This window comes from Gallinula chloropus (genome assembly GCF_964237585.1).
Source record: "Gallinula chloropus genome assembly, chromosome: 2".
NCBI lineage: Eukaryota > Metazoa > Chordata > Aves > Gruiformes > Rallidae > Gallinula > Gallinula chloropus.
In genome coordinates, this window is record NC_140086.1 from 15,009,801 (window position 1) to 15,036,306 (window position 26,506).

General features: G+C 42.3%; 1 protein-coding gene across 3 annotated transcripts in view; it reads right to left on the reverse strand.

The window, feature by feature from the left end:
• DEPTOR (DEP domain containing MTOR interacting protein) overlaps window positions 1–26,506 on the reverse strand; it is a 75,353-nt gene that overhangs the window by 24,124 nt on the left and 24,723 nt on the right. For all 3 annotated transcript variants that reach the window (XM_084280052.1, XM_084280054.1, XM_084280053.1), the window contains exons 3-7: window positions 24,626–24,804; window positions 22,502–22,625; window positions 16,427–16,605; window positions 2,862–3,047; window positions 1,472–1,606 (exon numbers count right to left, since the gene is read on the reverse strand). In XM_084280052.1, coding sequence (XP_084136178.1) covers window positions 1,472–1,606; window positions 2,862–3,047; window positions 16,427–16,605; window positions 22,502–22,625; window positions 24,626–24,804 — 803 coding nt within the window. The remainder of the gene's footprint in view (window positions 1–1,471; window positions 1,607–2,861; window positions 3,048–16,426; window positions 16,606–22,501; window positions 22,626–24,625; window positions 24,805–26,506) is intronic.

The window sequence follows — 26,506 nt, forward strand, 5'->3', positions numbered from 1 at the left end:
ATATATAATCAGAACCATAAATGAACAGAATAGTTGGCATAGTCCAGATAACGCAGACATTTAAGGACAGTGTGTGGATGCTGCTTTATCTGTCCCATAGTATTTTCCAGGATGTAATTAACATAGTGCTGGTGCCACGGAGCTCCCCATACAAAATCTGTCAGAGCATTTTGGGGAACTATACCTGAGAGCTATTGTACCAAATCATGATACTACAGCATTCTTCCCAAAGGGGTAAACCCATAGCATAGAGGGGTAAACACTTCAAAAGGTGGTGCAGAATGCCCAACAGCAACATGCTCCAGCAATGCCACTACCACCAGCAATGAGAGTGTTCCCCCAAGCTGGACTGCTGTGGGGTTATGGCTTCTGGGTATGCAATACTACTGAGTCCTTCATATTGTTTGGATTTACAGCCTCATACTGAATTCCCAGCAGAGCCTAAGGAGAAGGAAGGAAATGTGCCAAGAGAAGAGAGAAAACATCCCTGCAACTACAGCTCTCTTTCTGACGACTATTCCACACAGCAGGACTGAAATGCAGTTCAGCTCACTCATCTCCAGAGTAAATTGTCAATGTTTTGAACAGGATTCATACAGTGCTTGAGGCATTCTCTGGCATTCACTTCAGACACCAGCATCCCTTTGGAAGCAAAGCTTACACATATCCACTGAAGCCCTTCCCTGCTGCACAACACCCTGTGCACTATCAGCACAGACCCGCTAAATTTGAAATAATAAGGAGCACAAAGGGCAGTGGGGACTCGGCTTTGGAATTCAGGTCTGCTTCTGAGGGAAACAGAGAGGCTGAAACAATATCTATCCTCTTCCCCTTCCCAGATGTACCGTAAGAAACAATTTTAACTGAACTGTGGAAGAATGGGTGTGTTTAACCTTCCAGCATGGGATAGGAAATCCTTTCAAAAGGAAAATAAGCTTCAACACTACTTTTACCTTCCTAAACAGTCCAGTGTATGACCTAAACAAATGAAAGCATTGAAATGGTCTCTGACGGGCTGAAACAAAGCTGCCTCCTTGTTTACAGTCTCTGAGTTGTGTTATTTCACAGCAAGTCAGGCGGCCACTGGATAGTTAAACCTCTCCTCTGACTTGCACCAAAGGAATGTCTCTAGGAGGAGATTTGAATCGGTTCAGAGCTTGGCAGTGAAGACGCAAATCTGGGTCTCTAACTGCATGTCCTCCTAAGAGATAAACTGCAGCTCAAACCACAATTATGGGCTTGATGCAGAGATTATTGGAGGCAGACGTCTGGCTTGTGTTCAGCAGGACTTCAGGCTAAGAAGAGGATAACAGTCCCTTTTGGCCTACAAAACCTGTGATGCCGAGAATTTTTAATGTATCCTTGAAAGGATTAAGTTAAGACGCAACACTAGGCATTCTTGACATTGCCTTCTTCCCAAACAGATGTCTGTGCCCTGGCTCCCATGATCATAAATGACACTGTTGCTCACCAGATTTGGGGTTGCAGAGCACGGGAGGACTGCTGCTGAGCGTTGGGCTACTGCTGAAGTACCCACTGCTGCCACAGCTACTCATGCTGCTCCTCCGTACTGCTGACACGATCTTTATCTCCTTGGTAGGACTCACTACAGAGAGAAAATACAGAGAGAAAGGGAACTGTTACCAATTATTAAACCTATTTCCCTGCTTTCTTTAGAACAATAGCAATAAGCCATGCTTCACTGACAACACGGGGAAGGGGAGTGTGTTTTCCACAGTTAGAAGTGCCACTTCATGACTACGATGCACTCATGTATGCTGTGGCTAATGTGATGGCTGAGCTGCACCTAGTGCAGTGTCTTCTAGGAGGCATTTCAACATAGGGATTTTTTTTTCCCAATTTTTCCTTCTGCTTCCTGTTTATTATTTTGGTTCTCAGTAGGTATTGCTGTACAGCAAATGCTGCAGGACCTCTTCCCATTACTTTTATTCTTTTTGAAAACTCCATGTAAAGTATACAAGTAATTACTTGTATCAGGAATAGCGTGGTCAGAAGGACCAGGGAGGTGATCATCCCACTCTACTCAGCTCTGGTGAGGCTGCACCTCGAGTGCTGTGTTCGGTTTTGGGCCCCTCACTACAAGAAAGATATCGAGGCCCTGGAGCATGTCCAGAGAAGGGCAAGAAAGCTGGTGAGGGGTCTGGATTACAGGTCTTACGAGAAGCAGCTGAGAGAACTGGGACTAAACAGCCTGGAGAAGAGGAGGCTCAGAGGAGCCTTATTACTCTCTCCAACTTATTACTTTCTCCAACTACCTGAAGGGAGGTTGTGGTGAGCTCGGGGTCAGCCTCTTCCCCCAGATAAGTAGTGATAGGACAAGAGGGAATGGCTGCAAGCTGCACCAGGGGAGGTTCAGGTTAGACATTAGGAGAAATTTCTTCTCAGAAGGAGTGGTCGGGCATTGGAATGGGTTGCCCAGGGAGGTGATGGAGTCACCGTCCCTCCGGATGTTTAAGGAAAGGTTGGATGAGGTACTTAAGGACATGGTTTAGTAAGTAATATTGTGGTAGAGGAATGGTTGGATTAGATGATCTTGGAGGTCTTTTCCAACCTTAATGATTCTATGATTCTATACTTTGGGTCGGAGGGGGAGTTAACCTGTTCTGTTTGTTTATGGACACGGATTTTTAATCAGCATCTGACATGCTATTGATACAGGTGCAAAACCATCCCAGGGAGCTACAGAGTTGATAAATTCAGTAAATGGGCAGTCCCTATGAGTAGGGACATGATACCCTGCCCTGCTTTTTTCAGATAACCACTACAACCCCTTGTCCGAAAAGTATTGTTTATCACCCCATGGAGTCACTCTACAGACAGCAGTATTGTTGATGAGTCACCTGAGAGAAAGCTGGTGTGTTTTCTGTTGTCATGGTTCTGCTTGCGCAGGCAAAATGGGCTGTCGTGGCTTTCTGGCATTAAGCGGGATTTCTCGGTGAGGAGCTCCATCAATCGCCGCCGGCGCCGGAAATTCATTCTGCACTGGTAGAGCAAGCTGCTGTCCATGAAATGGTGCTTGTTGGAGACTGGGGAAAGGAACAGGTAGAAAGTCTATGCCTGGTAGGACTGAAATCAGAACACACCTCTCTGCAAGGGGTGCGCTGCCTGCCTTGGTGTAAGGAAGCAGCACCCGGAGCTCTCCCCTTCCCTCCCCTGACTCAGAAAAAAGAAGGAAGGTGCTCAGCTTCACATGAGTAGCTCCAATATACAGGCTTTTATATCACTGAGAACAAAGAAACTTTGGTGGCCATTGCTGAGAGGGATCTTTAACACTACCTTGATTAATGACAAGCACTTCTTTTTGTCAAGTGGGAATGGAGGTACTTTATCTTTCTGTGACAGGTTAGGTAGTGATCCTCTTCCATGCACACTCCCTCTGTATGCTGTTTGGTGCTGCTGGTCATTACAGAGCAGGCTCAGCTCCTTATATCGAATTTCTTTATTGTAAATTCATTGGTCTAGGGCAGTCCCTGAGAGCTCTGGCTGACCACCCCTCTCAGAATCATGGGGCAGCAGAGAAATGAGACCTGTGTATTATTTCCTCTGTCTTGTTCACCACAGACACCGTGTCCCAGACACTTCCTGCAGGCCACTTCCTCCCCTTCACAAGGATACGCAAGTTTTGGGAACAGGCACCTGGCCAAAAAACATTCCTTACATAATGAACAAAAGTCTTAATTACAGCCTGTTTTGACACTGAGAGCAAATCCCAGGTTGCCGGTGTCAGAGCAAGAGCACCGAGCCAAGAGGCAGACTGCAGCATCGCTGTAACATCTGGTGCTGCCTCTTAACAGTGACAACAAATGGGGCATTTGGATGGAGCTCTGTGACAAGCCCCGAAAGTACTCAGTCTGTTTCAGAGCTGGATCACATAGCAGCCCTGTGGATTCTCCCTGCATTAGTACTGCAGGACCTTAATTAGCTGCAGTAGATGTTTTGGCAGCATTTATTCCATCTTCACCTAGCTCACTGTGATCACGTTCCACAGATACAATTTCCCACAGTTGACCTGTTCCAGGAAGGATCTAGATTCTGGATTTATCTAGTCTATAAATTGCATTTCTTCCAGTACTGAACCTCAAGAGCTGGTGAATTAAATGTATTTATATGTAAACTGTCAACAACAACATAGATACCTGCTCAGACAGCAGCCAAGTCTTACACTCCATTTAGCCTCAGCCTGCTACCACAGACACAGAACCTTTGCCTTGCTCTTTGGCACAGGGTCCAAAAGCTGCAGAGCCTGAGGTGCTGTACCAGATCGGAGCCTGGAGCCCTTCTGGCCCACTTCCCCTTTTTCATACTCATCAACACTCCTTCTTGTTCTCATCCCTATGTAACACCTCTGTGTGTCAGACTGCTCTCCATGAGCCTCACAGAAGTAGACCATGTACATGACAGCCTTGCAAAAAAGGCTGTATTTAGATATAAACTTCCAGTTCGTCATTCGATGCACGTGAGCTGAAGGAAAAACAGCACAGGGGAAAAAAGGTCACTTTCTGCAGCAGTTGGTGGCCTCAGAGAGAACATTCATGCCAGGGATGTCAAGTGAGTTATCATGATCTAGAGAATAAAGACATGATAGTCCTAGCCATGGTCCTCAGGGCACAGCTCTCCATATGGATACAGGAACTGCCATGTGTGGTCAGGTCTTGCAAAGAAGCCTGTCTCTTGCTTGCCCATTCCGCTGTCAGAGAGGGGATGCTGTCTGTACAAATGAACTTTTGCCTTCGGGACACAAGGAATAATCAGGGGACAGGAGCTTTCCGAGCTGCCAGGCAAAGTGGCTGCCCTGGCGTCAGATGGCATCTCTTAGGGTTTTGAAAAAAAGGCAGAGTTCCGAAACGCAACCTTTTTTCATGAATAAAGCAGAAAGGTCATTCCAGGCAGCCAAACTGTGACGTTTCAAGTACCATCGACATGAAAGACCTCTGTTACCTAGACTGCCCAGCTCTGCTGAAGAGCTTCAGAGGAGCCAGCACAACTCGCCTTCTCTCTGCTTCATGTTGCTGCTGAACCTTGTTTCCTCAGATGAGCCGTATGCATCCTCCATGGGCAACACAGCTTTGCTAAGACAAATTTAGCACGGCAAGCAATTCGTTACTGCGCTCTGACACGTGAATTATTGCAGGCACACACTGCTGCTGTGCTCATCATTTTGGGGACACAGAGCATGCAATGCTATTAAACAACATTTACTACCAATCGCTATGTTTGAAGAACAGAAATAGAGGAGGAGAGATTTGGAGACTCGCCTGCATCCACAAAAGGATTTACTCTCAGAGGCAGAGCTAATATGTAGGTGTTCACTGACACCAGTTTCATTTTCAGACCACTGCCACAATAAGTAAGAGTTGCAATATCTAGCAATATCCTACCACATCATGAAAATAACCTGATGCAAATACAAAAAAGCTTCCTTTATTGTTTATGACATCTTAGGGAGTTTCCTGAAACTTAAAAAGTTCTGCTCATTCAGCACGCTGCTGGGATTCATGACATTAAATGAGAGAGGGCCCCACAAATCCTTTCTTGGAAGTTGAACTGCTGTTGCCAGCCGTTTACAATCCAAGAACTATCAGTATGGTTCCTGATTCGAGTTAAAAATTATGGCACTACAGTTCATAAGTAAAACTACTCTGTTCTGTTTGTGTCATTAACTGAAGTGCTCTGCCAGTCTTCAGAAATGATGATAATCGGAGATCAACAAACAGCCGTGCTGCAGACACTGAAGCCCTCTGAAATTCCAGAATAATCACTGACTGTGGAAATACATAACATAAACTTTTTTATGCCATGATACTGAACATATTTTAGAATGACAACACTTGTTTTGACTGAAATATCCTAACAGTATATACTTAAAATAGCAAAGCTGAGGCCTTAGTTTGAAGCAGTCCATCCCTGCTGCAACTATTTCAGCACAAGGAAGGGTGATTCACTGTACAGTAAGTGAATGCAAGCAGGAAAGGTAAGACCAATGACTGTGTGTAGTAGAACATTTGGATACAAGCTACACAACAAACTGTTGGTAGCCAGAATGTTTATGACGAGTAGTACAGAATCTACTACTCACTGACTTTCATAGTTCAATTCCTCATTTCTACGGATAGTTTACGTTTCACGTGAGACTGTTAAGAGTAACAGTGTGCATCCTCAGTGTGAGCAAATAACTTGTTTGTAGCTTCGTGTATCATTTTGCATATTCCTTGACTAAAAGGTAGTATTTATGTATGTTTAAGGGAAGCTAAAACAATAAACAGGAGTGGTTAGCTCAAACTGCCTCCTTGTGTACACATCATCAAATAAAATACTTCACCCAAACCGTTGCTGTGCCCTATGGGGCTTTTTTTTTTAATCATCAACTTTCTGACATGTTTGTTATTTGGGATGAAATGTCTGTGCCGGGACTCTGCCTAAGAGTGAATGTATCGGGAATGATGTGGAAAAAAGGGATTTCCACACCATGGTCAGAAGGAAGACGTCAGGAGGGGGAAGCAGACCCCAGAGAAGGCTGGCTCTGAAGCTGTCCTCAGGTGCAGTGGCTGATTTTCAGCATCAGCCAGGAGGAGCTACGCAAGCCCTCGTGCTTGGTAAATCACTGCTACCTGAATGCCAGATGCAGAGTGCACGGGGAAGGTTGTTTTCATTGCAGTCAGTACATGCCAGGTGAGAGGCGGCAGCGCAGGCACACGTACTTGGCTCAACAGTCTGTGTTTTGCTGCAGTCAGCAGAGCAAAGTGGGAGTGAAAAGCTTTTCTGACCCGATTTCAGAGTGCTGGGAGGACTGCACGGACTTGCTCAGGAGGGAATTCTTTGAAAGTAATTTAGAGGCTGTTACCTCCAGCTAACGTGGAGTGTTGACTCAGAGGCAGCAGCAGCAAAGCTCATGGCAACTGGCAAGGTTCTTGCTCCAGGTACCTGTCCCTCTCATAGAAGTTGCTGCCTCCAGATAGGGACTGACTTTACTCCTGAACTAGTTCACTGCTCTTAATAATGCAGCTTAGAAAAGCAAACTGGAACCCCTTTCAGTTTGTCTTAGACAGTCAGACCATGGCTGGTGAGTATCAGGACCTGTATTTTTACAGGAGTGATGCAAAGAGCAAGGTGGGGTGACTTCGCGGGTTTCTCGTTCCTATTTAATTCACCACTGCTCATGTGGCAACATGTTCATGTTACAATGTGCACCTTATGAAACAGAAAGAAACTGTGCCAAAGAGAGTATATAAAATATATAGTGATTGGCAACCTCCAAAATCACAAAAGGGAATTAAAAGACCTCCTGGTGCTGGAGGGAAAGGCACCAGGAGTCACCATCTCAAACTTTGGAGGTGTGGTCACAACCCACTGGTCTAATCTCCCACAAACACAGGCCAAAAAATTTCTCCCAGAAACAGAATTTAAAAACTATCTGTCAATCTTATAAAACTACAGTTTAATCTTACTTTAAAGCAGTCCATAATGACCTCTTTACTCTTCCCCTTACAAACTGTTCAAGACTCCAGTTACTTTCCCTGCCAGGCAATAAAGATTTAACTCGAAGCTGAGTGTGTTTAACTTGAGCAGCTAATCTCTGGACTTTGTCACCCCTTCATCACAAAGTTATATTAAAATCTGGCCAGAAATCTTTTACTGTAAAAAAAGTTTGTGAAGTGATGCACTCTCAAACTTATCTTTGATCAGCTGAAGAAATAACACCCCTTAAATACTGACTTTTTTTTTAAACCCTCCTCCAATCCTTTTCAGACTTTCCTTATCCTTCCTAAAATCCAGCTATCAGAACTGCATGCTCACAGCTACGACCTTCCCCCCTTCTCGGACCCCCTGTTATCCTTTTTGCATATCTCAGGCTCACAGAACAGTTACTACTCCAAAAGCATGAGCTGGCAACTATATGTGGCCTGTACACCCTCCTTTCCCTGCACAGCGACACTTCACACCAACAAGTGGAGCCTGTATTTTCAATTCCTAGAGGTGTTGCCTCCTAGTTATACCATTGTTATATGAAAGTACACCTCTTTTGGAGTAATGGACATTTAATTAAGGGAGCTTAACCATTTGTTTACTGTGTCATCTATCCATAGAGTTTGCAAAATTCATGGGCAAGGATTTTAGCTGGACATTCCCCCTTGACATTACTGTTAAGAAGATAAAAATTGAATATTTTTATGGCATTTTTCTGATCAGATCACCTAATGTTGCAGCTCTGGTGCTTCTTGTGCCTGGTTGCTTCATGGCTTCTGCCCAGATACATAAAATAAAAGTTGCAATGTCCATGCAAATATTCTTTCAGCTTTGGATTCTGACATAAAACCCTGGGATTTGCACAGGGCTCAGACAGCCTTTTCTTTTCTTCTTCTGCAAGGAGGCTGATGCACAGCAGAGACAGAAACATTAGCTTTACATTGATTGCATAGAACTGAGGAGGCTTTGGAAGTACAAAAGCCTATTTTAATAAATGGTGTGACTCATGCCTTAAAAATCAGGCCATTTTCATAACTGGCTTTTCCCCCAAATCCTTCCCACCACTTCAATTCCCCATGATTTTTAGCGCTGATAATCTGCGTACATCTCCTCAGTGGTGATTAACGCTTTCTCCCAGACGAAAGCCACAGTCCCCAGTAGGCCACATGCAGCGATGCACTCCAGCTGCTCTGCACATCCCCAGAAACACAACGCTGTCGCCAAGCAAGCCCGTGGCTGCAGCCAGGGAACGGCTGCTCCGTGTCAAGGGAGCGGTGGGAAAGAGATCAAAGTTCCCTGAGGAGCCGGACGAGAGGCTTTTCTCAAGAGAGCAGAGTGGAGGACACGTTGAAGTGGGCGCTTGTTTGTTTGTGTGAGCGTGTGCTGGGCCTGGCACTGAGAGGAAGAGGTTATAAAAGCGTTAGCACAGTGCCTGGAGTCTTCAGTGTCTTTTCCCCACGTAAAGACATGAGCAGCACCGACCGCCTTCCAGTGGTGCACAGAGCTTTGCCAGGCCGTTCGCAGCACGAGGCAGTGGCTCCCGTCTACTCACAGCTACACTGCATCTTCTTACCGAGGGACTTTCCTCTATTAAAACCATGTCGAACCCAGTTTGAAGCTGCAGAAAATCCCTCTGGACCTTCACTGCTACTGGCTGCAATGTACTGCACCTTCATATAGCAAGTCACAGATGACCATACTAATTCTGACCTCTGAAGTGGCAGGACGTTGCCCTGAAAGAGTTGACATCCCATCAAAAACAAATGCAGGATGAGACACATGCTGGCAGGAAGCATGGAGCAACAAGGGGCTGATGGTTTATCTGTAGGAGGGCATGGTCTGATATGCTCCCACCAACTCCCACAGCCCACCCAGGAAAGGGTCTGGCTTCTATCCCATGCCCTTTGGCTTCCTCACCCCCCTCTCCTAAGAAGAACTGGTGTTTAAAAGAGAAGGAAACAAATCAATGCTGTCAAATAACTCTTGCTGAGCCCATCTCCTCTGTGCCTCAGGCCTTCTGCCAGCTTGGTCCCAGTGCCTTGCCAGAGAAGCAGTGGCAATGTGTGTGTCCACTTTGGCTTTTGCAGAGCGAGGGTGAGCCCATGAGTTGGGAAAACACTGACGAGCTGCTGAGACATGCACAGAGGGGCTGCTGGGCCTTCAGCTGCTCCTCGCCCCGGCCCCACGCTGACCACCTCTGACTCAGCCACTCCTGCTCGCCTGTCTTCCACTCCTGCCTTGCACCGGCGCACGTGCAGCCAGAGAATAACTGACACTTTATTCTGCGTTGGACAATGCTTTTCCCACTCCTCTCAAAGCCTTCCTGTTTTTCTAAAGCTAATCTGGCATCTGCAAATGCATTTTAATAATGGCACCTATTCAGTTTTGTTTCCTTGTGCACATTGATGAATTCCACCTGCTTGGAGCTCCCTCACATCAAGGAACAGGGACTACAGACGTTCAGCAAGCACAGGGCCTTTGTCTTCGATTCCTTGTACCATATAAACACGACACTTGCATTTCCACCTTTTATTAACATATATATGCTACGTAGGGTGTAGAAAACCCACCTGTGAACGTACTCAACCACCATGCTGAACTCTTGGCACTGCAGCTGTACTAAATTATATTGTTTTCTCATTTGGATTACAAGGAATTTGCTTGGAACAGACAACAGAGCTCAGTTTGAACTGTTCTTATTTCCACCAACCCTCTCATATAATACTGCAAGGCAGCTCCTGGCCCTGAAATACAAAATCCATAGAGTTGCTTCAGCTCATTCTAGCTAAGCATGAACCCAGTAAGTGTGTCTTGAAGTAAGCAGGATCAGGACCTGCAAGCAGGTCCAGTAAAAAAGCCATGGTATAGTCAGTCTCTTGAGCTGTTTCAATGAACTGCAGTATATTCCTGCAGCACAGAAAGAGTCTAGACAACTTTTATATTGCATTTAAAGCATACAGATTATGATAGACGACTGTCATAAGTTCCTTGGGTGATATGTTTTGCTCAGTGCAGTACCATTTTATTTCAGCTACCTTAAAATAGTTATGTGGAGAAGTGTTGCTATATACATTTTGTCTTTCCAGTAGGTTTGCCATCTCTTTGCAGTTTATTTTCAAACACACGCAGCTTAATCTAGCATGAAAAGCCAGCGCTGCATCACATGCGTTTCAGCAGTCTTTTCAGTTTGTATGTGAGGATTTATCGTCTTTAATTTAGCAAGTTTACAGAACATAGCCAACTGCTTTTCTTTGCTTCCAAATAAAGTATGGAAAGAACAGTCTGTGGCAAGGGAAGCAGAAGATGAAAAGGCCCATCTGGGTATCTTTTTTTCTGTTGCAGCTGTTAAAAACTGAAACCCTTTCTCTGTCAGAAAAATAGAATTTGGTAGTTAATATGAAAAGAAGTCTTCATATATTATTTATGTAACGTGTATGGCACGTGGGTCTTTCAAAAGCCAAATGCATTCCTGCTTTAGATAAGACAATGGCAAGAAGAGCACAATGAGAAGTTGATAGAATGAAGAAGCTGGAAGATTATACAGTCACATGCAAAGTTCTTATTCTCCTGCTTTCCTACCAGCGCAAAATAATCAAAAATATGCAAAGTGGTCTCCAGATTTAGCCTAACTTGTTGAATTACTGTGGGTGAGGTTACTGTCCCTATGTATGGAAACTGCTGGGGAAGAACCGCTACACAAAGAAACAGCTATGGCATTGGCTCATGGAGAACCAGAATCAATGAAAAGTTGTGTTGAAAACTTCAAAGACTAACTGGAGGCTTGTGTTCTACTGAGATAATTCAAGGCACCACTTGTAAAAATGTGATGGTTTATAATTTTTTGCATGGAATATACACAATGAATGCTGGGATACACCCAACAGCTGATGTGATCCAGGCATTAGATCAACTAGAAAAAAATACATGAAAAAATCTGTGTGTTAATTTTAGAGGAGAAAACCTATGACCATTAAAGACAAGGATTTATGGCATGGTTCAATGGCACTTAGAAATTGCTACCTGCAGTTGATATTTCCAAGAGAAGGGGTACCAAAGAGAAATCTTAAATTAAGGAAGAAGCGTATATTTCACATGTAAGGCAAGTTTTCACTTACAAACTAAGAAATGTCAGCTAATCATAAGCAATTGGATATTTCAAGTAAATGTAACAATGCATACTTTACAATTTTCAGACTTTTTAGATGAAAGAGGGAAAGTTTTTCAACAAAAGCAAAAGAAATAATACTTCATTAGATATTTAATCTACCTCCACAATTATAACAAACTTTCAACTGCATTATATATCTTGATCTTAAAACTAAATGCACTGATCGTCTTGCCAAGGGAAATTTTGCTGTATAAAGGTACAGAGTCCTTGCAAGGAATAAGGAAAATTAAATATACATCTAAGATTGTTCTACAGAGACAGGGAGATAACATATGTCAATATTTACTGTTCTCACTAAGTCATCACTAGATGTTTGTTTCCATCTCTGAAAGTAGTTTGCACAGTGGAGTTTTGCTAATAAAAGATTAACTCTTGAGAGGTTGCAACCACCTGCTTCTGTGCTAAGCCAGCAGAACACATCTGCCTCGAATGCACCAGGACTGGCCAAGTGCCATTAACTCAAGGAAACTTCCTAAAACTGAAAGCTGTTACATGTGGGGTGGGGATAGAACTATCATGCCTAGGCTGTCTTACCACATATTTACTGTCATCATAAAATCCTAGCGCTGATGAACAGTTTCAAAGGAAGATACCTACTAGCCAGTCATCTCCAAAAGAGGGTTTTCCACCCCTCACTCATTCAGGAAAGCAAAGTCCATGACCTTCCCAGAACCCACGACACACGTGTTTCTCTTCTGGCCTGAGGATGGGAATTGGCACCCTGACCTGTCTGGAGCAGAGCGGGCAGCCATGCGACACCCTCTGTGCTGAACCCCACTGTGGTCACTGCCTGGGCAAAGTGCTGGGGGGATGTCAGAGAGGAAATAACACCAAGCACATGCACTTGAAGGTAAGCAGCAACTTGGAAAAGGAGAGAGAATGTGATGAGGCATGGGACAGCAAGTGCTGCTGCTCGCAGGGTTGATCAGGAAAGCAGCACACTGTGCTGTCTTTGATGCAGGGCGATTGATGAGTGTCTACAACTTACTGAAAAATATTTCTAAATGGGCTATGGGTTGGTTGCTGCCACAGAGGAAATGCAAATATTCATCTTGTGATGTGCAGGCCCTGTCCTAAGGCAGCATAGGTTCTCCTTAACAGTATTAACCTGATTTTAAAATGGAAAGTATTTATCACTTGAGATGGCAGACCTTAAACCTTTCTGCAAGGCAGGCAGATGTTTCTTCACCCTCACAGCTTCTGCACCCAATGGGTCCTCAGAGGAGGATGGGAGGACTGAGCTCTGCTGCTAGGGCTGCAGGTGCAGGGTAAGCACTGCAGCAAGCGACATAAGCAAGGATGAATGAAAAAATGATGCCAAGAAGGGCTCTATGGATACCCTCCTTTTCCTTGGACATCTCGGTATCTCTGTTTTCCAGACTGAGCCTCCTCTGCCTGCCCTCAGTCCATCCTTGCTTTGCTCTGATCTACCCTGGAGGTGGCAGAGAACTTCCTTCCTCTCTTGCTGCATGTGAATTCTGACGACAGTACCTAATCTGTCTCACCATTTCTGTAGGAAAGGTCCAGTCTCCTTGAGGAATGTTTTGTCTGTTAACATTATATGCCCCTACACACCTCACCATATTAGAAACGGGCTTTTCTACAGTTGTGCTCTGTGCACCTTTTGTCCCTTCTCTTACCAGATGTGCATCATTGTGTTTGCAATTGTTGGTACAATCTTTATTCCTATATTCTGGCAAAGACCATCAGTGTTCACAAATGCAAAAAAAAAACCCCAAACCTTCTGGCAATTTCACTGCCAACACAAGCCTTCAAGAAATGTACAGTGCGTAACACCCTGGTTTTTTTTAATTTAATATTCCATGGTACCTGGGGGTACCAATCCATAGGAAAGGACATCTGGCTCCTATTTGTGAAAATGGTAGTTTGTGGGTTATGATTTGCATGAGCCAATGGGATTTTGGAAGGAAGCAATTCAGCACTTAAGCACGTTTCATCATTTTCATGTATGGCAAGGGAAATATGTATAGTTATATATACCCAAAGAGATCAGGTAGATTATTTTTAAACTGAAACATTTGATGGTTTTACATCATTTATGTAATTCCTCTTAAACCGCTGTTTTCCTTTTCAAAATTACCATCAGTGTTTGTTTCCTGTGTGAAACCTGGTTTGTGTCTGACCAATTAAAGTAAAGATAAATGTGACAGGAAGCTGTTTTGAATATAGTACCTCAGCTGCAGACTAGAGCTTCTCTGAGTAATTGAAACGAAAGTCGGTATCAGTAAAAATAAATTGCACAGTTCAGTTGTGGCTGGAAAATTACTACTGAGATTGGCAACCCGATGCAAGTCTTTCTATTACTATCTGTTGCATTAGGTAAGGCAATAAATACTTCCTAGGTATAGTAGCACAAGCTTTATTTTATTCCATATTGTGGAAATCAAGTAATGCTGCTGCAAAAGATGGCCTTTAGGGTAGGAAAATGTTTTATTTGCCTCTCCTGCACAGTTGAGTCCTTCTGTTGGTTCTGCCAACAAGGATGTCAATTAGTGTCAAGTAACATTTTGGTACTGCCAATGAGACACAGAACCAAGGGAGCGTAGTATGATGGAATTAATTTACTGTACTAAAAGAGAGAAAAATACCTTTTCCTTTTTTTGTTTTGTTTAGTTGGACCTAGAATTCAGTGAAATGGGGCAGGGGCAGGAAGAGACTACTATTCCTTCCAGTTTACAATTTATATCCCTACTTCTGTACTGGGAGGTCTCATTTCGAGCACAGGTCACATCCCAATTGCTAAGGTGAACACCAAACTAGCTCCATGTTAATTCTGCTGGCACTTCCATCAACATTCCTAACACTATCTAGAAAATTGTTGTAGTGAAATCCAGAGGAGAATGAAATCTTCTTATTAGGAGCATGCACAAAGCACATACAGTCGTAAAGATAAATCTCACGTACATCATTTAGTTTTATTTTGTTTCCAGCTTCCCCATCAAGTCAGTGAGAAATCCTCACTGAGTTACCTTTGCCCCAGTAACAACTGAGTGAGGAAGATGACGGTACCCTGGAGTGAGCAGGCCGCTTCCTCAGTGATCAACCGATACCCAGTGCCCAGTTTTCAGTCATGAGTTTCAAATCTCTTTCTAAAAGGGTGTTTTGCATGTGCTCTTGACTGCTAGAAGAGGATGGGCAGGACAATCCATAAAGGTGAGCAAGGCCAGAGTCTCTCAGGAACCCCCCCAGAAACCCAGCTTGATGGGGGCAGAATTATTTCCCTGCCAAGGTGCACAGCTGAGCATTTGCCTTAGTTAAAGAAACAATGGGTGATCTGCAGTAAGAGCCACATCCTTTCTTAGTTCTGCAAAGATTTCAGCAACAAAGTAAATCCAGCTTGGCACTGAACATCAAGTCCTGACCTTATTTCCTCTGAAAAAAAATCAATAGCAGCATAAATCTCACTTCTGTCTTTTTATCATTTTATTTTTTTAAGAGGAAAGTTTACCTTGTGTGTAATACACAGAAAATTCTTGGGTAAAAAATAAGAATGAAATCATCGCTACTCTGAAGAGGAGGGGTAGCATACCTTCCCTGTCCATCAAGCTCCAAGCAGTTGGCACTCTATAAATCATAGGAAGCGCAGGGGTAATTATAGAACTCGAAGCTGATTACTGTAAACATTCAGAAGTAGCTCCTAGTAATTGGAAGCCGAAGATAATGTGAGCATGATTGCAGCCACCAAGGAGCTGTGCCGGTCACTTACTCTCCCTTTTTTCTCTATTCCTGAAAACTTGGTTTTCTGCCCAGACACCATATTTGCCATTCTGGGACATTGTATATTAGCAACTTGTTAATATCGCAAATTGTTTGTTCTCTGTCAGAACTAGTGTCAATGTGACAGCATTTACATCACCAGGATCTGATTACTTTCCCGTTGTGCATTAAGCAACGTAGCTAACAGCTTCTGCCAGCTTGTTCTGTCACCTCCCAGCACCCCTTCATCACTCTCAGAGGCACCATGATGCTTTTAGGGAGAAAATGCCTGGTCACAGAAGGGAAACTTGCCCTGAGGGTAGATGATGACAGCATGTAAAATGGGTTTTAGTGTCAGGAGTGTTCATTTCTTCACTCTCGAAGAGAAAACTCTGTCTTCCCCACCCTTAACAGAGCGAGCTCCTTGGTAAAGGTGCATCTGCCAGATGCGTTGTGCTAGACCACAAAGAAATATTTGAGTCCTGCCTCAAAGAAGTGACAACAGCAAGACAAATATAAAAACACTTCAGCTGAAAGCGATACCCTCTTTCTTGCCCAAACATACTAGAACAACTCTGCAACATGACCAAGAGGGAAAACTGTTTTTCTGGCATCAGATCGTGCTCTGCTCCTGCCCTCCTTTACCTCTCATTTTTATTCTACACAGAGAGTTTGCCTTATTTATGGCTCTAATCCCTACTAGATCCTTACAGAGCTATTTACTTTGATTACACATACCGCTGATAACAAGTTCTACAAGTTAATTACCACGAGTGTAGGAGCGTTGATTTTCATTCACATTCTTATCTTGTTATTCTACAATCCCAAATTCAAGCTGCATTTTGCATTTGAGGCAGAACTTTCAGAACTAATACAGTGAGGTTTTGAAAAAGCCACCCTTTTATTACATAAAGTTACCTAGACTTCTATCTGAAACTAGTCAGAACTTGGACATCTTACAACCAAGAAGATAGGAGCCCCTCCACATGATTTGACCTGAAGAAAGTGCTACAAAAAGGGTAGGCTTTTTTTTCTATCTGGTAGTAAATTTCTCACCATGCTGTATAATCCCGTGCTCCAAAAGTCTGCGGCCAAGCTGCTCTGCTTCAGTCCGTGTGGTGGCCTCTCCTTCCTGGATCAGCCAGTCAATGAACTCCGATGCCACGAAGGTCCGTTCGTACTTTACTCCTTCCTCTTCCCTGGCTTGCAGAAGAGTGTTCTCAGAACTCATCAGCCTGGTACAGGGGGAAAAATATTGGTAGGGAAAATGACTCTTCAGAAAAGCAACTCCAGATCTATTCTGGCAAATCTTCCTGGTATTAAGCAAACATATGTGAACCTTTCACTGACTTACTAAATCTTTCCTCAAGCTATCAGTCTAAACTTAGGATGTGAATTGTAACTGATTAGTCAAGAAATTTAGGCTTTATATCCCTGTGTGAGGTTAATGCTTTCTTCTTGTCTTCCCTAAAATAAAACAAGGTTTTCCGTTTTACATTTCCCCTATTTAGTTCTTTAGCTTCTCCAAAAGTTACTATATAATCAGCTTTGAAATAAAATTAGCCGGAAAGCACCAGATTGTGACTAATGTGTTCTAATTAATTAATTAATTCTTTCAGTTAGCAGGACTATGCCCTGAAGTCATTTAGACGGTTTTGAAAATTCTCCCCATAAGCTCTAAAACATCTGCATAAAAATTCAAGAGGGAGAAAAAAAAAACCAACCCAACCCAACATAGTTCTGTGGTTTGGGTGGTTGATAAATATTTAGCGTCCAACACTTGGTGACGCAGCTGCAATCAGTGAAGTACACACTTGAACACACTTTGACATCTGAGCCTGAGCCTCTGCCTCAGCTGGCTCTGTGCAACCCCAGAGTTCAGAGGACTGTTGTGAGGTGTCTCTGAATCTCCTAGTAACTGGCACGTACCTAGCTTAAAGAAGCTAATACATTTCTTCTCCACCCAAGTAACCTACACAAACCGACACGGCATTTAAAAAAAGAAAACCAAACCTCTCAGTATTTTGGTAATACAAAAGTCCTAAAGTCTGTTTGACAGTTCAAAAGTAGAAACAATAATCACTCCCTTTTAATACAAAATCCCAAGGGGTTTTTTTGTTTTGTTGGAGACTGAGCACCACAGCCTCCCTATTTACTAATTTAATTTTTCTTCATGACTATTTATTATAGGCTAATAAAGGACCAGTGCTAAGATTTTCAGAATAATTGCTCAAGAGTGGCATGGTTATTTTTTTCCATGTAAGACTAGTAAGTCCACTCCCTTCACCAGCTATCTTGAAATTAAGGGCACAACTGAACTATGACAGGAATATTACGGAAGCACTTAATTTTTGCTGTTATGATCAAAAAGTTGAATTTTATGTCAATCCATACATGGGCCATCTCCCTCTTAAACTGCTAGCACATCCAGAGACCGTGAAATGTAATTTCACCTCCTTTGGGAGACATTAGAAAAGCCTATGCTGTAAGAACAGAGAGAAGTTCTATTTGAAATTGCAATGAAGAAGATTGGCAGGATCCAACACCTCATATTTCACCTGAAAGATTTGCTCCTTTGGTTTTAAAGAGAGCTAACCAGAAGGCTGAACTGACCAGGTCTGGCCATCAGGCAGCAGATGATCAAACCAGGTAAGGCTGCTCAACCACATCTGTATGTCAGTGGCAGATATAACAAACCGCTTGTTAGATGTTGGTGCGTAATAGCCAGCACCTCTGGGCTGCGTAAAACTACGTCAAAATTAGCTGAAGTCAGGGATGAGGCCAAAATCAAGAGTATGTGCCTCAGGGGACAAAGTATTGACTCCAGAACACTTGTAAAGACTTTATGCTTTTCCATATGTTGATTTACAAGCATCTGCAAGCAAGGCAACACTCTGTCCCACGCTAACCACATCTAATACAGACGGCACTCCGAGGGAGCATCTCTAAATGTGTCTCATTCGCTGGGACTTTTTCCCCCAGAAAAAATGCAAACCCAAAGCTCCTGTCTTTTTTGTACCATCTGCTTCACGGGTACCCAGAACTGGTTACCCAGGCTCTGCAGGCACACACACACTCACACAAAAATATAATCCTTAGGACTGTGTTAATTGCTTTTTGATGAGCCTTTAATTAGTTGACCAGCTCACTGAAGTCACAGATAGAGAGGTCCTTGAAAAAGAGATGCTAATCATTACATCCTTTTTTACAGAGACAGAAAAAAAATTTAGACAAATATCAAGTGGAAAAACACTCAGCTTGACATTTCACACCCTTCTGCATGTGCCCAGAATAGCACTGCAAAGGATTTGGACTTGTGAACAAACAGACATGACAAATTGACAGTTTAACAAACCCAGAAACAGCAATCCATGGACTTACATCACTAACTGAAGTAAATCACTGCAACTCCATGGCTGTCAACAAAGCTGTACCAATTTACATCAGGAAAAAGCCTGGCCCTTCATTAGCCAGAACTGGAAACAGCCTCTATTTATTCCATTTTCTCTTTTTAAAAAAAAAAAAAAAAAACCAAACCCATAAGGCTATTCATGTCAAAACATGTTATTTGCTAAAACTGGTGTTAGCCTGCATTAAAAGAATGTGTTTAGCCAAACACTGAAGTTCAAACCCTTTTCAAAAGAAAATTTTAGCCTTGTTTTACCTAAATAACTGCACCAAAGGATAAATTTAACTTAACCACTGATGACTTAAAATGAAAGTGATTCAAAGAATGCATCTCAAAATTATCTGAATTATTTCCTGAAATTAAAGCCATAATTCTGCACTTTTTTCACTGTGAAATCTGGATGACAAATTTCAATTGAAGTCAATATCATGAGAAGACTTATAGCTCCTGAACTTCACTGCACCATAAACAATAATCCTGCTTGCCTGACCAAAACCCACTGAGAACTGCAAGCATCATAAAAATGAAATGCCTATGCAACTTGATTTTTTAAAAAAAGTCATGAAAGGTCTATGCTGGATTTATTTAAGATTTGCAGGGAGGGTTTTGTTAAGCAGGAAACATGTTTATCTCATTCGATCTACGTGGCCGGTCCTGTGGAGTATGAAAAGTGATACCATCCTTGGACCTAATAAACTGTTCAGCAATTTTCAGACAAGACTATAAGAAATTCAGTAGGTTTCATCTCTAGTTATAAACTTGAACCTCAAAGCATCTTCACAGAAAGGTTTACCAAAGTTTGCACTGATGTACAGGGAATGAATCTGAACTGATTAATGATTTTCAATGCATATGAAGGGAGAATACAACCAGATACTGGTTGTATTTGAATCGCATAGTTACAGCCATGGAAGATGTCCACAGCAGATCAAGGAGGTAATGCCACAAGAGAGGAGAACCCAGGCTACAAGGAGCTTTGTGGTCACACAGAAGGGAGACAGGGAAAGGGAGCTCCTCAGTGGGGGGACAGTCCTAATGTTCCCATGTCCTGGGAAGAGCAGAGGGCATTTACCCTCAACAGCTGTCTGAATGCCGGGAACCTGCCTAACACATCCACTTCTCTGCCCATGCAACAACCTGCTGATCCTGATCCTCCTCACACATTTTGTTCATTTCATGCACCAAGGGTACAAATCTGCAAGGACTGATGTTGGATAACTTCTCCACAGTTTTGGCAAGCACAAACTACACTGGCTTCTGAACGTAACGGTACTCCAGCTCTAATGCAGTGGGTGGGTAAGAACAGGAAATAGTATTTTAATGTCTATCTTAAACTAGCAAAGTCTAGTTCAAATCCACAACCTCTACAAAATCAGATACAGATTTTTAAAACATGCTGGATTCAGATAGATTTCCTTTGGCATAGTTGCATTTCTCTTGAATTTCAGCCCTCAGACATTTTGATAAACAGGTAAGTGACTTCACACCTGTGCATGAACACTTTTCCCCAGTTGTTGCCATTTGATAATTATTTTAATTGCACTCAATTAATATTTTCTCTATCAACAGTATCAGCAAACTCATGTAACAGATCTATTGCACAGATGCACATTTCATTGCAGAACTCCTTCTGTGGTAGTCTGACTTTTAGTATTAGATTGTGAGTTTAAAACTCACCCAATGAGACTGTGAGGGTGCTGCTAATGAGCATGCATGGACAAGACCTAACAAAACCCACGTGCACTGCACACTGGATCTGCTACAACAAAGTGAAGCCCAAATAGCCTAGGTATTTGTTCTTATCTCCCCTGAATATAAAATACTTCCAGTGATCCATGGAGAATTATGACTAGCTTTGACTGTCACAGACGGGTTTTGAAATGCCACATATTTTTAATCTATACTATATTTAGCACACAGGGCTGGTTTTAAAAGTTTCTGAACCTTTTAGATACGTTGCCTAGGAGCAACCACTTCATGAGGATGCTGTTATATTTAGACATAGGTGCTGCTTTGGGCTTCAACTCATTCTCCAAGATGGGAACAACTTATACTGTTCTGAACATTTTTCTGTTAGAATTGTGTTGGACAAACAGACACTGGACGTTGGTTTGGGAATAGTTTTCCACGCAGAGGAATGGGAGTGGAAGCTGACACTAGTAAAACAGAGTTCTTCCCACCGTAGCTTCTTTCATGCAGAGGACTGGTATCATCCTTACCAACAAAAAATGATTTTTCTTGCAGAATAGAAATAGAAATAGAGAAAACAAAAAGAAATAAAGGTTTTCTACTGTAGACACACCAATTGTTTTTTTCATAGTTCGTCAGGCACCGGAGATTTTGGAGCTGGGTGATTGCATTAATCCTGCCCAGTGTATCCAACGAAGGATTTTTTCAGCAGCATATTTTCTTGTGTCAATATAGAATTTATGGGGTTTTTTCATTTAAGTAGTCACAGTCACTGAGTGCCAGGGTATTTTATATGATGGGTGCAACAAAGGGAGTGGCATTTATAATTATCAGTTTATATTTCAGTTCAAGAGCTTCTTCACCAAATTGACCTCCATAGCCTTCTAACTGTGAAAACAATATTTATCATTAGTTTTCAAACTTGGGATTCTCCTGATACCTCTTAGACAGTTTCAGTAAAAAATACCCAGACTTCACAGGTCTCTACTCACCTCTAGGTCTTTGCACAGTTAGGAATTTTACTCATCACACATGACAATGACAACACCTTATGAACTTATACAATGAGTGAAAGGTGTGTCTGTTTATGTGGGGCTGAACCTGCTTTACAGAACATGGTATGAGCGCAAGAGAATGAATGCTTTATCCTAAGAGTGAAACAGAATTACTCCAGACAAAGGACACAGCATCTGTTCCAGCTGCTGCTCTAACCAAGCAGGAGAAGGAGTGGGATGCAGGCTAGAACAATGCTTCATGTTTTTTGGTAAATAACACATTGCAACTTTTGCATTAGTTTGTAGTTTATGCCAACATGCATTTTATTCACTCTGCTTGAAAGTACCGTGTCAGAATCTCTACATCCTGAATTAAAATGTCATTAATTATAGATTGGGAGCTACGATTAGGCTCCCTAGTTATTTGACGGAAGTAATCCAGTGGAATATTCTGTATCTCAGCATAATCACCTGTTTCAAATCTTAATTAGATGTTCTTGGCTGGGGGGCTCTTTTGGCTTGTTTTTTTTTAAAACTACTTTTAGTATAACCCTTCTCATGTCGAAGCTTCGCAGAATGGAACATTGAGGATTAATTCCACTTATTATTTAAAATCATACCTCCTGGTGAAGCTGTAGATATGGAGTCTCAACAGATATATAGCCACTTGTTCAATGCATTTTGTTTCAGGTCTTGGGGTTACAATTTTACAGGACAAATCATCCTTTAATAATTATTTTTACAAACTAGACTGCAAGGGCTTAAATTTACATTGGGCTCTCACACAGGATGTATGTGCAACCCAGAAGATCAGCAAATGCTATTTCAGTTTAAACAAAATGCTACAGGAGAATATGGTAGAAAGGCAAAAGAGAAATGGGAAAGGGAGAGAAGGGTTGCCAACTGAAGTCACAGGATTACCCAGACTCATTCCTGCATGATATGAAAGCCTCTGACTATCTAAAAATAGATTAACAAGTATCATTTGCCTCCCATGGTACTATTATCAATACATGGTAGATACTGAATTCAACATACTTTTCATACAGTCTTTGTCCTCTCATGAACACCTTCACCTCGTTGTCCAGCGGAAACGTCCCATCGTCTTTTCGGAAGCGGTAGAACAGTTTGACATCCTTGAATTCCTTATGCTCATCACAGACTGAAACATAAAATAAAGTAAAAAGTCTTCATATAGATGTTAAGGAGTTGAGGATCCATTTAGCAGCTATCACTGCTGAATGTCAAAGCAAACATGCGTGCAGCATGACCCCCTGCATTTCTGAGCATACAACTTCAGTTATAATAACTGATGAAAGACTGGAGAAAACATTCAGGTAGACAACCAGATTTCTAGGTGAGGGTAGTAAGTGTTCATCAGTTTTGTAAGTATTACTGTGAACATAAAGAGAAAAAAACATTCATCTCCTATACAACCAGAAAAACTTTACATGAAAACAGTTTGTTAAGCTTGTTTCTCCACCAGTGTAGAACACACAATAATTTAAGAACTGGCAAACTTCTTAAAGTTACTTGTATCTATTGAGAAATGTTGTAGAAAACCTGAGTTTTGATGCAGGAACAGTTGAAAACAAAGCCTGCAACCCTCTCAAAATTGTCTTAATGGCTCTGCTGTGCCAGCTATCAAATGGCAGGGACAACAGGAGCTCACCGAGAAACGCTAAACGCAACAACTGACAATGGGGTCTTGTACAGGCAAAACAGAGCTCCAGCAAGAGCATAAAGTAATGGGAGAGATATCCCAATCTAGCTGCTCCTAGCAGAGCTGTCAGATCACATACATGGGTTCTCCTTCTGCTCCACAGGAGCAAGAACACGTACCCCTTTTGTTTGACACAGGAGACGAAAGGATGCTCTGAGCATACTGCAGAACCTGACTGAAGCTCTCTGAATTTGCCCTAGCTCACTTCCCCAACAGATTTATTAAATTTGAGTGCAATACATGAACATTGCAAGAAACACCTGCCCTACATGTAACATACACACACATATATAAATGCTGTATGGAAGTTACAGTGTGCAGTTGGATCCTGAGGTAGAAAACATTTGAAGGTTGTTAAAGCTTTAAACAAGCATTCAGCAATAAAACATCTATTGCTCAATTAAACTAAGTCACTCAGGCATCCACGCAACTCTTCACTGACATTTTCTCAATAGAGGATTAAGTAGTCAGATTTGAATACCCTATAATTACTTTATTCTTTAACTATCTACCATGAGTCCCAGTTTCCATAACAACCCAGAATTTTAATTTAATAGTCAAGCAGAAGCTGTAGAAGTGGCACTCATCCAATATGTGCATTTCTTACTTTAATTAAGGTGTTGTTAATGTACTGCAGATAGCAGCAGTCCTGCTGCACACAGAGTGACCCCTGAATAAAGTCAACATTCGTCTGTTCGCAGTCGCTCAGTTTTCTCTTAAAAAAGAAGCAAATGGTACATCTTGCCTTTTTGAAATGCGTAATACTATACATTTAAAACCAAGGGCTTGGATCTTCTTTCTTTGTGTGCTTCCCAACCTTTTTGTGCACCAAAAAAGCAACAAAATGCTACCACTGAATTGGAATTCTACCCTTCATCAGCGTAAATTGCTATTCAAGAAGCTGAAAGGCACAGATCTCAAACAGAAAACAAGTTTAGGAGAAAATTAATCAGGGCATAGTCAGGCAACTAACTTTCTTGCAGCTGTACCAGCACTAATGTTTGTGCAGCTGGTGTGAGGACAGGGCCGGGGAACTAATCCACATGAGAAAAATGACCTTTTTTTGCCATCTGATTTTTCAGACGGGTTTTTCAGCTGGAAAACTGTGCTCTGGGGAGCAGGGGGTGAGGGCAGTGTGGAGGGGGGGATAGGATCCAGATGGGATTGCTCTGGAGACAGGGCAGCAGCAGCACAGTCTCCAGTGACTTTCCTCTGTTCTGACGTGGGGAATGTCACTCCACACCTCTTCAGCCTCTCCAGGTCCCTAAGGACAGAAGGGACCTTGCGGAGCAGACCGTGAAGGGAGATGCTCCCTTTCTGGCAGGGAAGGGATGCTACCCGCCCTATGTTGGACTGAGGAGCAGGAGCAGGATTTCTCTGTTTCACGATAGTCAAGAAAATTTGGCAGAGAACACTTCAACAGCTAATACTGCACTTACCATGGTGGATAATACTGTGATCCAGTAATTTCTGCACCAGTTTAATTGCTGTCTCTCGGTCAGAGGCCTCTTTATGGTCTATCAGCCAGTCAATCAGCTCTTTGGCAACGAAGCAGTTTGGGTATGTCTTGAGGTGGTGCCGCCGATCTTTAATGACCTTTTCTTCATGCAGTCGGAGCCTGGGGATAAAATGACGTTTATGAATATTGGGCACAAAGAGCTTCTGTAACCAGCAAGACTGGGACAAGAGTGGAGCAGAGGCAACCAAGCCCTGCTCACAGGGTGGGCTTTGCAGGTGTTGAATGGAAGAGGAAGATGCTTGGTTCGGCACTGGTGTCTGACCATCGCAGCAACCACTTGTTACAACTTTAAACCCCAAGCTTGGAAAAGCTGGGTTTCTGCCCAGTGGAAAAGATTAACAAATGAACAGCACAGCACACTAAGCCCATTAAAACGCTTCCTGTAGGTCAATTAAGCTGTCGATAACTTGAAATTAATTTTCCATCATTACGACTAATATGTTTCATGTTACTCTTCTATTTTGTGGTATCACTGCCATAGATTCTCCTTTTTTTTAAACCTCATTCATTTTTTGCAGCTGTAGTTTCTTCCTTGTTTGGTTCATTGCATTTTGCCTCCAGCTGGAAAACAAGCTTTTATGATTTAAAATTCAGGCGCAAAGCTGTTCCAACACAATGTTATCTGGCATTAAAAAGTTGCCTCCTACTCTAAATAAAGGGAAACCGATTTCTCGCTCAGGGAACTGTTAGTAAATGTTATCTATCTGCAAAATCTCCCCCCTCATCTTGAAAGCAAGTTGTTTGGCTGGTACTGAGATGTTTGGGTCAGAATGCAAGATCCTGATTAGAGCATTACCTTGTTAGCAAAGATTCTGGGCTTTTGCATCTTTATTTTTATTATTTTTTTCCATATACACAGAATTACCAAAATTATCAATAAATAAATGGGTAGAGTATTTTTTAAAGTTTTAAAAAAATTTCTGCTTTCTTGTTTCATTTCTAATTAGTAATATTAATAAGTCTGTTTTTGCAGTGTGATGTCTATACAACAATTCTGGAGAAAGCACAGAAACCAGAACACTTGGGCTGCTATCGCACACAGAAATATTGCTGTTCATTTCCAAGTGGCCAGGATCCTAGCTTGTAAACAACTATCTCTGCTCTCTAGAGAGGGAGACAGTGCAGAAGGGCATTAACAAGAACCTCAAGAAGCACGAAGCAGGAGTCCAGCTCTAAGACCAATTTTCCTCTCAACGTGATTCTAGTAAAAAGCAGTTATTTCTCTTTATAATTTAAGAAGGGGAAAATGTTTGGCTGAGATCAGTGAAGAATATATTAGTAGGGCATTACACAGGCTTACGTAGGCTGCTACCTAAAAATAGTAGCTAGGCAATGTTGTTTTGCAGCATTTAACCTTCAAGTACACTGGAATGGCCAATCTGTGATATGAATTTTAAACCAGCTTTTCAAGCATAATAAAAAAGTAAGTATTTTTATATCGAAAGTACTGATAAATCAGATTAGTATTCTGGAAAGAAGTGCTGGTACATATCCCATGCATCGTGAAATTCTCTGAGCTAAAATACCTCTGCTTAAAGCATATTTTCCAGATGTGCTTTGGGAGCCGTTGCCACACTAAGAAAGAAAAACCTGCAGACTTATCTTGCACAATAATTTGCAAGAACACAGACAGGGAAAGAGTGCATAATAGAGATGGAGACAGCTCGTCCCATCTTCCAATCACTAGTGCAGATCTAAATGCACAGAGTTTATCTGATACAAGATAGAAACCCATTTCTATGTTTTTTTTTAATCCAAACGCCACGTAGGAGTGTGCCAGGACGGGCCTGGGGGATTCCAC